This window comes from Leopardus geoffroyi, chromosome A1 (assembly GCF_018350155.1).
Source record: "Leopardus geoffroyi isolate Oge1 chromosome A1, O.geoffroyi_Oge1_pat1.0, whole genome shotgun sequence".
Classification (NCBI taxonomy): domain Eukaryota; kingdom Metazoa; phylum Chordata; class Mammalia; order Carnivora; family Felidae; genus Leopardus; species Leopardus geoffroyi.
In genome coordinates this window covers 211,495,509-211,508,705 of record NC_059326.1, presented here as the reverse complement: position 1 = coordinate 211,508,705, position 13,197 = coordinate 211,495,509, and the positions used below count along the sequence as shown (strand labels likewise).

General features: G+C 43.3%; 1 protein-coding gene across 3 annotated transcripts in view; it reads right to left on the bottom strand.

Annotated features, from left to right (window-relative positions):
- The window catches only part of AGXT2 (alanine--glyoxylate aminotransferase 2), a 42,002-nt gene that overhangs the window by 24,346 nt on the left and 4,459 nt on the right, over positions 1-13,197 (bottom strand). For all 3 annotated transcript variants that reach the window (XM_045440474.1, XM_045440485.1, XM_045440494.1), the window contains 7 exons: positions 12,399-12,583; positions 9,494-9,617; positions 7,826-7,920; positions 5,919-6,012; positions 5,178-5,271; positions 1,156-1,256; positions 475-567 (listed from right to left, as the gene is read on the bottom strand). In XM_045440474.1, coding sequence (XP_045296430.1) covers positions 475-567; positions 1,156-1,256; positions 5,178-5,271; positions 5,919-6,012; positions 7,826-7,920; positions 9,494-9,617; positions 12,399-12,583 — 786 coding nt within the window. The remainder of the gene's footprint in view (positions 1-474; positions 568-1,155; positions 1,257-5,177; positions 5,272-5,918; positions 6,013-7,825; positions 7,921-9,493; positions 9,618-12,398; positions 12,584-13,197) is intronic.

Here is a 13,197-nt window from a genome sequence, read left to right as displayed (position 1 = left end):
CACAGCACTTAATCTGGGTCTGAGCTTTTAGTTACCAGAAACTGTTTACTAGGTTTTTGGATTTTTGGATCCCCAGTGCTGCACAAGTTTTGTTATTAAGATGAATGCTGTTAGGCTGGTTTATACTATTTTGGCAAATCGAAGTTGAAAACTTGGTGATGAGGTGAAGTTCTCTATGTGGGTTTTGAACTGTCCCTGATGCAATCTGTAATGGGAATTTAAAAAGTGTGTTGACTGATAGCATGTCACCTGTGATGACAGCATCAGCTGTGCCTGTTAGCCACTTATTTGATAGACTTCATTTTGGATATTTAAGTTCTGTGCTTGTTAAAGTTCTATACTTGTTAATCTATTAACCAACCAATTAGCAAAAGCTTCATTATCTTGGGTTGCAGAGGAAGGTTTAAAAGGTTTTCTCCCTATGCGTTTCCTGTCCTGGCTGCCCTACACCACACTTATTGCACAGCCACTCACCTCATCCGCGATGCACACGCCTTCCCGCTCTCGCACCAACTTGAAGGCTTCCTTTAGAAACCCCTTTGGGTACTGAACAACTCCATTCACCCCCTGCAAAAGACCAAACCAAGGAGTCCTATAACAACAGCATAGCCCTTTGAAAAGAGTTAAAGAAGGAAAGAAAGGAAGAAAGAAAGAAAGAAAGGTCATTATCATCATTAGCATTAGTAATACTAGCAATTTTTAAAATGGTCTTTAGAACTGTTCCAACAATGTGTGAAGAGAGGGGCCATTACTCTTATGCCAAGCCTTTTGGGAAAAGGATGCAAATGTTTATTCTCTTCTGAGATTAGAAACAAGGTAGATTAAGGGGATTTGGTAACACTGAAGAAAATCACCCCAGGGCAGTGTGGGTATTAAAGCAACTAAACATTGGTGGGGTTTCCCTTTGTTTAGAATTTTAGGAATTCAATAGTTTCATCTATCTTTTCAGCCGGGCAATGCAGGAGACAGTTTTTGAAGGTCAGTTGAAAATCAGGGCCCTTCTCTTTCAAGGGGACTGAGAGAATGAATTGAATTTGGAGAGAGACACGGCAATGGTCATTTAAATATTTTGGAATTCTCTAGAATGTATGAATGTACGAATTAAAATTCTCTGATAATTTAAGCCCAATTAGCGTCTAAGGTCAATATACCCACTTGAATTGGCTCTGCAAAAAATCCAGCAATTGATTTGGCCACAGAAGTGTTCAGAGTATCTTTGAACTGTTCAAGATACTGGTCTCTTGCTTGGCAGCAGTCTGCGAAGAACAATAAAAACCACAAACAAACAAACAAACGAGCAAAACAGCATTTGAAGACGTAAGAATGACATTCAGAAGAATGGGAAGAGCACAGAAAAAAAGAATATCCGATGAGTAAATTGACTAGAATCTTTACAATACAGTAAACAGGATATGAGGGTATAAATTTCTGAAGGGTGAACTTTCTTTCAGAACAACCTGTACTTTGGTTTGAGCAGAGAGACGAGGATAGTTGTAAGGCATAAATGAACCACTTCAGTCATGTCCATCTGGGGGAAAAATGACCCAAAGTGTCATTGAGTCTGATATACACAGCTGTTTCACCTAAGGATACCATGTTCTCAACAGGGTAGATTTAATTCGGATGTAATTGGGGAGTGGATTTAATCTATTTGATAATAACTCTATTTACCTTTTATTGCCACTTAATCTGATGTACAATTTTAAAGCTACAAAGCGTCTCAATCTTTTGAGATAATAAATATGGTTACAGAAGAGGAGAATTCAGTCTAAAGAGGAATGCACTGGAGCCGGATCAATTCCATCCATGGTAGCAAAGGAGAGGAAGCCTTCTCTGGAATACTAAGGGTCCCAGATCTACGGCATCCATATGTGACTGAAACTTCAGAATTTTTACCCACACCTCTAATTTGATTCTAAATGGCACCACACAGTTTCTGAACTTAAACTCGTATCCTTGAACAGCAGGAGAAGCACAGAGGGAGATGTGGATGTGACGGACGCCCTGGGCCCAGTAACCATGAGAGCAATTTGAGAGGTGAGTCACCACCTACCCTCCTAGCCCTTGCTTAGACGCATGGATACAGACCTGTCTCCTGAAGTGGAGAGATTAGGGACAGAAAATATCCGTCATCGTCATCAAAACTGAAGCATAAATATATTTTATACTTCAGCTTTTCATTTAAAACTGGAAAAAACACTACCTGGCTCCAAACATGATTTAAGGTACATGTGATGTTTGGGAAAACTCGCGTGGCTAGGTTAGTTGGAATTAGGGGCTGGAAGTGTGAAGAAAGAAGGAAGGAAAAGGACACCAAATCCAGAAAGCATATTTTTAGCATCGCTTATGTTGCTTGAGGAGAGGATATACTAGACAAGTAAACCCACGCCTGTAGAGAGTCCATTTTTTAGTTTTTATTAAGAAAGGCAGAGAGCCTGGGATGACTCTAAAGGATGGATCACATATGAAAAGAAATAATTTGGAAATTTAGCATGCCCATCTGTAAGGAGAGAGGGGGGAGCGTGGAGCAAAGTCAACCCCGATGGCTGACATCTGGCCAAAACCAAACTGAGAGCAGGCTTTGCGTGAACCTGTGATAGACCTTTCGTGATTTGTCCCCCGCTTGCCCACGAGTTCAGTGATGAGAGGGGTCACCTCCTGTAATCAGCTGTTTACTTCATTTCACATTTACTTCCTGAGCTCATTGATGTAACTCCAGGTCAGGCTGCCTCTGGAGAGAGACATGGTGCGGTGGCATCACCATGACAACGAGGGTGTAACGAGTGGATGTTCCCCATATACCATTCAAACAACTGAGTGGAGATGGAGAGTTTTTATTTTAGCTGGTGGTATAGAAACAGTTAAATAGAGTGAAGAGCCAAGGAAGAACAATGTGTCAGGAAAAGGAAGCTCATCTTGCAAAAGGTGAAGAACAATGACATGACGAGGACGAGGTCTGGGGCATTGTGGGGCAGTGGGCTTTGGGAGGTGGATGTCATCACAGCTTCCGTCCTAAATTCAGGGCCCGGAATGAACACTTGGCAAGACAAAATCCTGGCAAAAGGATAGAGGAAGGTGATGTAATCTACCACAGAAACATCTATATCAGCTTCACAACCTGGCCTCCTGCTTATGCCCATGTGGGCAATGATGACCTAATCCTGAACTGAAAGAACTTCCACCAAGATTGGTACCTGTAAGCGCCCAGTGAACGCACCGCACCCTAAGAGGAACGGAGAACCGGAATCTTCTACACTCAAAGTACTTTACGAGCTGGGTTGCATTTGCAAACATGTGACTACATCTTTTTGCAACAAAGACCAACACTACGCAGTTCCCCAAAGCCCTGGAGGAGTGTGAAGTCTCTTTTTGTATTGCAATTCTGTTTGAATACATATTTCAGTTGTGCCTCTTGAGGATGTGAATTAAGAAAACAGCTGACTTCAGATACGCCAAAGACAACAGTTCAGAGGAGCAGATGGGTATGTCTGTCACTATCATTAAGCCTCCAGAGGCCACTGGAGAGATGACCATGGGATTCTAGTATTTTCAAATTGGCCTAAGCAGAGAAAGCCTCGAAGAGGGAGGAGGCAGAGAGGATGGAGAAAGGCAGGGACACAGAGTAGGGAGGGAAGGAGATGGCCAGCTCTTGAGTGCTTCTGCTTGCTAGGCTCTCTGCTGCCCACGTTGTGGTCAGATTGAGGTCGATGAGGTGCATGAAACCGAGTTTAGTTCTCAATGCCATCCAGGTAGGATATGTGGGTCCGGCTCTACAGGTACCCTTGGTATTGCTATTATCTGCCTTTCTGTACCCAAAACTCTCCTCTCTTGATCTCATGAAGCCTTGTAATGAGGGGTTGGGGGCAGCTGCTGCCATCTGTATCTTACAAATGAGAAAGCCGAGGTGACAGATGGAGCCTTTGCTTGCAGCTGAACCAGCTGGGGCTGGGAGTGGAATCCAGGTCTCCTGACTTCGTGGGTCCCCTCAATCCTGGCCAGAACAGGAATTATTATTTTAAGGAATTATTAAAATTACTAATAATTTTAATAATTATTTTAATTATTTTAAAATTATATTATTTTAATTATTTTAAGCAGGTTCATCCTGCTGGCAAGCCAGTGTGAACAAGGGTGGCCATAGGTAGGGAGCAGTGGTTTGGAGTCAGAAGGCTTGGGGTCAAGTCCTAGCTCTGCTGCTTCTCAGGTGTGGACCTTGGTTTCCCGATTTTTTAAAGTGGAGAGGGGAGGGTTTTTTTTTTTTTTAATATAGCTTTAAATTCCCTTAGAGTTTTAAGTTCTGTGACCACGGCATCCTATTTCAATGTTCATTCTTTTATCCTCCTGTCTCCATTTTGCCATTATCCTATCTGAATTTTAAGGTGACTGTGAATCTTCTTTCTTCCTTTCAAAGCTGATTTCTAAGACTTCCATTTGCATTTTTTCAACCCGAGTGACTCAAAACTGTTCCATTAAGCGTCTTGGGCAGAAGCATTGAGCTCTTTCTTTCAGCACTACTTAGAAGCAGCTATTCGGAGGTCCTGAACTGTGCCGACAAGCACAGGGGAGACTGCTGATTAGCAGAGAATTGCTGCTTCCATCCCTCCCCTCTGGTAAGAATAGGTAGAGAATGCAAATATAAATGCGGTTGGTAAATGGGAACTCTCCTTTTGAGGATGCCTTTAAAACATTTGCCAGAGATGTCTACAGACTTTGGCAATGGCCTTAAGTTTTGACAGATGTCCTCATTTTGGCTGGCATTCTGAGTCCCTTGGGGGAACTTCATGACCGGAGTTTTGAAACGGCTGAAAGTATTCTTTTCCCTCTCCCCCTCCTCTGTTGGGAATTGGTAAACAATCCCACCAACCTTGTTCTCTTTTCAAGCTGATAGCAGAGCTATTGCTAACAGAGCTGACGGAACTCCTTTAATGAAGTATCAAGTGGGAGTTTGTTTAGCTTGGCTCTGATGGCCAGAGATGCTCCCCTCACAGCCAGAGAGCACAGCGGTAGTAAGCATGATGCATGTTGACGCTACGAGGCCTTGCTTTCCAGTTTTGTTTCCTTTGGCTCTTCCCTTTTCCATTGGTTCAAATCTGTTCACCGAGTAACGGTTCGGCCTTTCTCAGTTTCGTTACCCACCCTCCCGGCCACCCTGCACCCCCCTCCCTGCCCAGTTGAACCTGGTGCACAGCTGCATTTTCTAATTGTTTGCACTGGAGAATCTCGACAGTGGCTTCCTCCCCAGGGGCCCCGGAAAACATCTGGGCACATTGTCTGCAAATGACAAAAGAAGGCATTTGGCAAAACTGTGAGGACAAGACACATACGATACCAGTCAGGATAGGAGGGCTTCTTAATTTGATATTGAGATTCCTCCCATACTCCTCTCCCACTTAGGACAAAAACCTAATGCTTTGGTTTGAAAAGATAATTTTTTCTTAGAAACCAGTTATGTGGGCACTTTACAAAGGAAATTGACTTCAGTGCCAGCCTGGAAACAACTTGCTCAAGAGTTATATGGGTAAGGGCATCTGAAAGAATAGGAATAATTAGGTATCTGATTTGATGTTCAGGTGGGTACAGCAAGTGAGAACAAAAGGTGAGTACAAGGATGGCTCTGTAGAAATCTTATGCATCCGAGGCTCTGAGAACTAATCTCAATGCATTCATTTGCGGTTTACCTGATTTTATTTTCAAGCAAAACGAATTGTAAAAATCCCTATAATTAATTGCTCAGAGTCTGAAGGCCTTTCTACTAAAGGTTTCCTCCAAGGGGGCTTTGGTTCAAGTAAGTAAAATTTGGCCCCTGATGAATGATATTCTTCATATGCGTTTCTGATCCTGATACTGGGAAAATCGGATCGGTCATACCACGTGCAGAGCAGACTTTAGAGAAACCAGACCAAAATCTCAAAACTCACTGATTGACAGCCCAGCCCACTGGGGAGCTCCATCCTGAAGGGCCCTACGTTTGTCAAGCCAAGTGTGTATGGGCTGCACCCATGGTAGCCACCTCTGCAGAGAAGAAACAGTGAGAAGATGGGGTCAGGTTCAGTTTTCTTTGATTGCTGGCCTGTGGACTATTGCGTAGGACAAAAGAGAAGATCCGTGAAGCCTATGGAGACAACATAGAACACCATTAATGTGTAACTCCAATGATTTATAAGAAACCTTCTGAGCCTATGCCAGGAGAATTTACTTATTTGTCTTTTCTGATGGTGTCATAGACATGAAATTGTGACAGGAAGATCTGGAGAGTATCTGGGCAAGAACTCTGACCTTGGCACCTGCCCTACTTAGTCACTCTTAAGCAAAGAGACTCATCTTTTAGCAACACGTCCGGAATTATATTCAATGAGTATTATTCTTTTAGGCAGTCGCCTTGAGAAACCAAATATTTGTTCTGTGATGTCGCTGTTGTGCAAATGCCTCATGAGCCACTTTACCTGGTGTATAAAAAAAGCAACAACATGGGTTTTGTTTCTTTTTGAACCTGAAACTACCACAGTTAGTATAAATCATTCTGATCACCCGTCTTGGCTTCAAATGGGTTTTGATAATTCTCAAATCAAAATCACCCTTAAATGAGGACTTAGGATTATTAAGACTATTCAAAAGGATGGTCATCTATCTTGAAAGAGGAGACACAACTGTGTGTTGAACCCTAGCAACACATGTCCACTTTGAATAGATCAATACTTATCTGGACATGTATATTCTGGGAGGTTTATTTGGGTAAAACATCAGTCACATTTTTTATTGCCATATTTCTTTGACAGTAAATGTTTCCTTATGCCTATAGTTACTGTGGGGCATATTATATGGAATGTGTAGTATTGGATGTGCTGTGGTCATCAGATCTTCCTTGGAAATGAGACAGAATCTATGGCCAGACAGGTAAAAGAATGGGACTATCTCTTCATTCCATGTACTTTTACTATAAGTCACCCTCCGACATAAACCTTATTAAAAGATAATGCTTGAAAGTGCTATACAGGGGCACCTGGGTGGCTCAGGTAGTTAAGCATCAGACATTGGCTCAGTACGTGATCTTATGGTTTGTGAGTTTGAGCCCCACATCAGTTGTCCGCTGTCAGTACAAAGCCCACTTCAGATCCTCTGTCTCCCTCTCTGCCGCTCCCCATCTCATGCTCTCTCTCTGTCTCAAAAATAAATACATTAAAAAAGGTGCTATATAAAATTACCCAAAGGAAGAAACTGCAAACAAAATGCTAAGTTTTCTATTGTTTTTAATGCTAATATAGCTACCAAGGGTTTATAATTAATCTGTTACGTTGTCAATTTTCAAAAGTCACCCAGAGAAGTAGAAATATACAGGTTCAATATGTATCCTTGAACTTAGGGAGGAGAAGAGGTGAAAATTTGGTGCCACTGGCACTAGGAAGTAAGTAGAGGGTTCCTGATCATAAGCAGAGATGAAAATGTGTCCACTGTCATATGGTAGAGCCGTGAGCATCTACGCATATAGACCAGTTATTCACCACTTGGCATATATCGTGGTCAATACCACACCTTCAGAGTCCAAAAACTGTCAAATGACCATCTATTTAATTTTATCAGAGGATCTATGACATAAGTAGTACTCCAAGCTGTTTTTTACCCCAGTCAGGGACCCCTACCTTGAATGAGGCGAGTTTAGATGAGGTTATCCAGTCATAAAATTCATTTCACTGATACTGCTCTAAAATCAGAATGATACTCCCGGGAAAGCGCCCCTCCGCCTTCCCCATGCTATATTTTAAAGATGCACATTTAGTATTGGGGTAAGTCAATGTTATCAAAGTTGAATATTCCAAGGTGTGATTACCTGAAAGAAATAAGGTCTGTGCGATTTGTGTGTGCTCTGGCCATCAGCATGGCTAGGTCATTGGCTTCGGAGCCACTGTTCACAAAGAAAATGACCTGGAGGGAAACAGAAGACACAAGGCCTCATACATTAATTTATGTCCTTCTTCCCCAATTCATGCAAAATTGCTAAGACTGTGTCCCAGCCTCTAATTAGGAAGGAGGGTTCCTTTCAGAAAAGCAGCTCTATCACTCAAGTACTATATTAATTCTACAGCTTTTCAGTGAGCAGCTGCTAAGTGCTAGAGATACAAAACTGGCTAAGGATTGTCCCAGTTGTGAAACTTCTCGACTTTCACTGGCTTTATTCAATGCTCTACAAAATGCCAAGATGGGGAGACCTGCTGAAGGGTATGTAGTGGTTAGTGGGTGAGTGGATCTGAGGACCGGGTTGCTTAGCTCCTGAACCACAACCATCCGACAGGGTTCTGAAGGCTTGCACAAGGCAGGCTCCCTGGTCCTGTAGCCTCAGAGGATGTCTCTGCTTGTCTGTTTGGTGTGTGTGAATGTTGAGAAAACAAGCGAACACACAAAACACGCAGCTCCTCTTGGCTAAGAGAAAGGGGAGAACTGAAGGGAACTGGGTCCTCTGGGCTCGGGGCCTGGGAAGCATGAGCTTGTGTCCTTGCCGATGTCCCTGCTTCTGCGCCTCTGTGAGCATGACTGGGCTAGACTAAGGTTGCCTCTAGCCCAGATTTCTTCATGTCTTGCAGAGGGTAAAGTAGATAGAGAAGCTATAGTAAGAAAAGCCAATACCAGGTACTGGGCACTATACATATATTATATATAGTACTATATTTACATGCTATACATCTATATTATATATATCTACAGGTACTATGTATATCCTTATATATATACTAACTTATTGAATCCTGAAGTGCAAATCTTGGCCGACATTTTAACATCTCAATTCAGTTAAAAACCAGTCATTTCTGATGCAGAAAAACATCTCGTTTAGCAAAAAAATGTCTAAGTGCATCTTAGAGCAAATGAACTGAACAGGATATTAATTTTGTCAAAAAATGGCTCCACTTTGGGGGCGCCTGTGTGGCTCAGTTGGTTAAGTGTCTTACTCTTGATTTCGGCTCAGGTCACGATCTCGTGGTTCGTGAGATCTAGCCCCATGTCGGGCTCTGCGCTGATAGCCCAGAGCCTGCTAGGGATTCTCTCTCTCCCTCTCTCTCTGTCCCTCCCTTCCTAGTGCTCTCTTCGTCTCTCTCAAAAATCAATAAATAAACATAAAAAAATTGGCTCCACTCTATAACAGGAGACATACAAATGAATTCGTAGAGGAGCCCTGGAGCAAAGAGATGAAAACTCTTGAGGAACATAGAGGTGAGTGTCCATAAAGGAGCGCTGGGGCTTCTGCTAAGTGATTTTGCAGAGATGTGGCAGTGAGGAGAACTTCGAGAAGAGGCAGAGGCTTGGAGGTGATGAGTGAACACTGGCTGGCTTCACCAGCAATTCATAATTCCCGCTTTCTCCTCGATTGCTCTCAGAATGGCTGTTAGCTCACTATTTCAGATGTTCGATTCATGGACCAAATTCCCTGTTCATATTCCTGCTTCCTCAGGAAGCTCTCATGGGGTCATGAGACCCCTGTTCCTTTAAGCTGGGAACATCATACCTTTAGAGGCTCTGGAAGAAGTGCCAAAAGCTTCTCTGCGAACTCATGGGTTGGAGAGTGGAAAAAGAGGGCGCTTGTGTGCCACAGGCGTCCAAGCTGCTTTTGTGCCACTGCGTTCACCTTCCTGGATAAACACAAGAGCTGAGTTCCCCATGCAACCAGTGGGCACGTTCCTCCAAAACACACACACACACACACACACACACACCAGCCATTGACCCTGAATCTATGGCTAGTTCTCAAACAGTTTCAAGAGGCTGGTTTCATCCACATGTGAGGAAGAACTGTAACCAGTAGAGCTGTCTGGCAATGGGATGGGTGCCTTGAAAGGTAATGGGGTCTTCGCCAAGGGAAGTGTTCAAAAGGAGACCAAATGATTATCCCTTACAGATTTTAGAAAAGAAAGTCCTATTTTAGGAGGGAGTTTGGGACATAGATTCTCTTCTGATTAGGATTTCTTATTAAATACCCTTTGAACAGTTTCCAAACTAAAGAGGACTATATCTAAGCCCAGGTGTCTTTTCATTTTATTCTTCTAAAGAGTTACAGATACATCAAACACATGTATACAAGAGCAGGCCTTCTTCCTTCAGAGGAGATTCCAATATCTGCTTCCTAATAGTGGTCACTTTGGATGAATGCTTTGTAACTATGAAACCATATCCTGTGAAGGATCAGAAGGTTGGCGTTGAGGGATAGTAAGAACTTAGGGTACATAGAGAGGTAGGACCTGACTAAGAATGCCTTGAAAACACGAGCCAGGATGTTTAAACTTGATCCAAAGGGCATCAATGGCTAAAGGTACACACCAGTTCTGTTTGTTACTAATAATTTTCTCTCAAAAAAGAATCAGTGAAGTGGTTAATAATGATTAAGTGATTTTGAGAAGTACCAGTTCAAACAGATTTCTTTACTGCAGGACTTGCCAGTGCTTTTATTAGACAAATACATACTATTTCTCCCCAGGAGGGAGATGGAGTTTACAGGGTTTTTAAAATTTATTTTTTCATGGGGCTCTTTACCAACTAACTTGTCCTGTGGTCTGGGTTTTATATGGCTCATTTTAGAAAATTGCAGACAATCAATGAACTCTTACAGTTAACAGATAATTGACGATAGCGTTTTTTTGCAACGTATATATGTGAGCCCCATGAGGGTAGATTGAAAAGGGTAAGACTGGTGATGGTGAATCCAGTCATGAGGGCAAGGTAGCCTTCCAGGTGTACCAGAAAGAGAGGTTCTAGAGACTGGGCTTGATGGGAACCAGTAGGGGCCAGTAGGAGAGGCATTTCAGTGGAGGGAAAGCTAGATCTCAGTATCAGGTTGCCTCTGGGCAGGGAAGAGTCAAAGATGACTTCACCATTCTTGCCTGTAACATTGGGGAAACTCATTGACTAGTTGAGACATGCAGCCAGTGGCCGCCCAGCTCCTTCACATGGTAGGAGGCTCACTTGTGCACTTTGAATACATGAATATGGAAATAGAAATATTATAGTAGAGGGTTTGATGGATTTGGCGCTAATGTTGGATTTTAGCTGATGGTGGAATATCATGGGGTGTGTGTGTGTGGGGGGGTGTCCTGGAGGCTGCAGGAAATGTGGGGCGCCTTAATGCCCACTCTGGGCTTATTAGAGTTATAGTAGCTTGGCGAGGGAGCAAGATGAAAGAGAGAGTTGGGGGAGGCTGCTGAAAATGTCACAAAATGATCAGGATGGGGAAAAGGGGTGGAGCTGAGACTATGGGCAGAGTATTAATGCACGAAGAGGGTATAGAGAGAAGAGCAGAGGGTGAAGGGAAGAGGCTGGGGCCCCTTGAGTCAGGGGGTCAGAGGGCAAGCCTCAGGGTCAGAGGGAGATCAGGAGAAGCACAGAGGTCATGAAAGCAGTGAGTGGTGGACTAACGGGGACGATGCCCAACATTATTCATGAGAACGTGTAAAACATTTCACTACTTTGTTTATCTTTTCCTTCCTTCATGTGTGTTTATTATATGTTTTAGACTGCACCAGAATTTTATTTTACATGCTCCTTAGAACCTCGCATGGGACCAGTGACTCCCGGAGACAGAAATAGGAAGGCTGTGGGAGGAACTGGTGAGGCCAGACCCTGGGATTACAACTCACTCCTATCACCCGACAGTGGCTCCAGAAGACCCTTTGCTCCTACTTTTGACAGAAGGACCCAAACTTATTCAATTTATTTTGGCTTGCTGCTTTATCTTGTTCCCGCTTCACGTGAGTTTTGTTGGTCAGATTATGAAAGACAAGAGAAAAATAGGCATTAAAATGAGATAATGGCATCAAAACCAAGAGGACCACAGAAGACCCTGCCGAGAACATTTGTGTAGGTGCACTGATGACCAAAGATCCGGAGAATCTTAGGATTGACGCATCCATATGTTTCTAATGTAAATTTCCAGCTCTGATTCCATCTTTCTCTTACCATGCTTTCTTGCCTCATCTATCAGTCAGGGGTGATGGAGAGCCTTAGGCTAGAAGTGATTTCTCATTTCATCACCCCACACCCCACACACCTGCCCCACGGCTCTCTGAGAACTGCCTCCCTTCCCTTCTTTCTGCCTATTCCTCAGTGTGTTGTCTTTCTTTGGGAAGCTGTTTCTAGCGAGGGCGAACACACACATACACAGCAATGCTCCCATCACGTGGTACACGCCATGCTACCTGGGAATGAATGACCCTTGCCTTGTCAAGAAAACAGAAAGTGTGGTGCAAAGATTTTTTTGTTACCCAGGAAATAGCAGGGAGCTATCCCAGTGTCAGCCAGAAACTGGGATATGCCTAAGGAGAGAGAATTTTTAACCAGAGTTCTGGATCACGAACATGAGCATTAGCCTGTACTCCATATATTCTCCTGGAGTAAAAAGACTGGAATTTGAGGACACTCACGGGTGGCAGTGACCAACACTGACGGTGACAATCCCAGAAAAGCAATCCAGGTATCTGTTTCCCTCATGGTCAAATAGCCATTCCATGTGACCCTGGTGGAGCAGCAAAGGCTTCGGAAAATATGCAGTCGGGACAGGAGGAAGATGCAGCCTGTGGACCTCCAGGACGCGGTCATAGGCGAGGGACTGCGAAAAGGCAAGATTTCAGTGTTTAAGATCTCCCTTTTCCTTAAGAGCTCCACATTTCTTACAAGATCAACAGCAGGTCACATGCCGTGTGCCTTGCCTCTCTCCTGACCGAGCATTAGGCTGCTGTGATGTGCCCACAAGTGGCTCTATTTGCCCCATGTTCCCTCTTTGCCCCAGGTCCTTTCTCTCAAGTACAGGACATTATTAATGTGTCCCTTCGATCCCTTTCTAGATCATACATGGAAGAAGGAGGCTGAAATATTCTACCTCTAAATGGAAAGTCTTGTCTTTGAATTCCTCTTAGCTGTAGAATAAAATAAAAAGACTTTGGAAGTAAATGTCTGCAGTAATGTCTTGACTCTCTTTCTTTTTTTTCCCTGCAGTTTTTTTTTGAGAATAAACAAAGGAGGCGCTGGTGGTGTTCATGTCTTTAATTATCAAAACTTTCTCCTATATCGCTCTTCTTCGTGGGCTCGTCCCGACTGCTGAATCTACAATTTCTTTTTTTTTTTTTTAATTTTTTTTTTTCAACGTTTATTTATTTTTGGGACAGAGAGAGACAGAGCATGAACGGGGGAGGGGCAGAGAGAGAGGGAGACACAGAAGCGGAA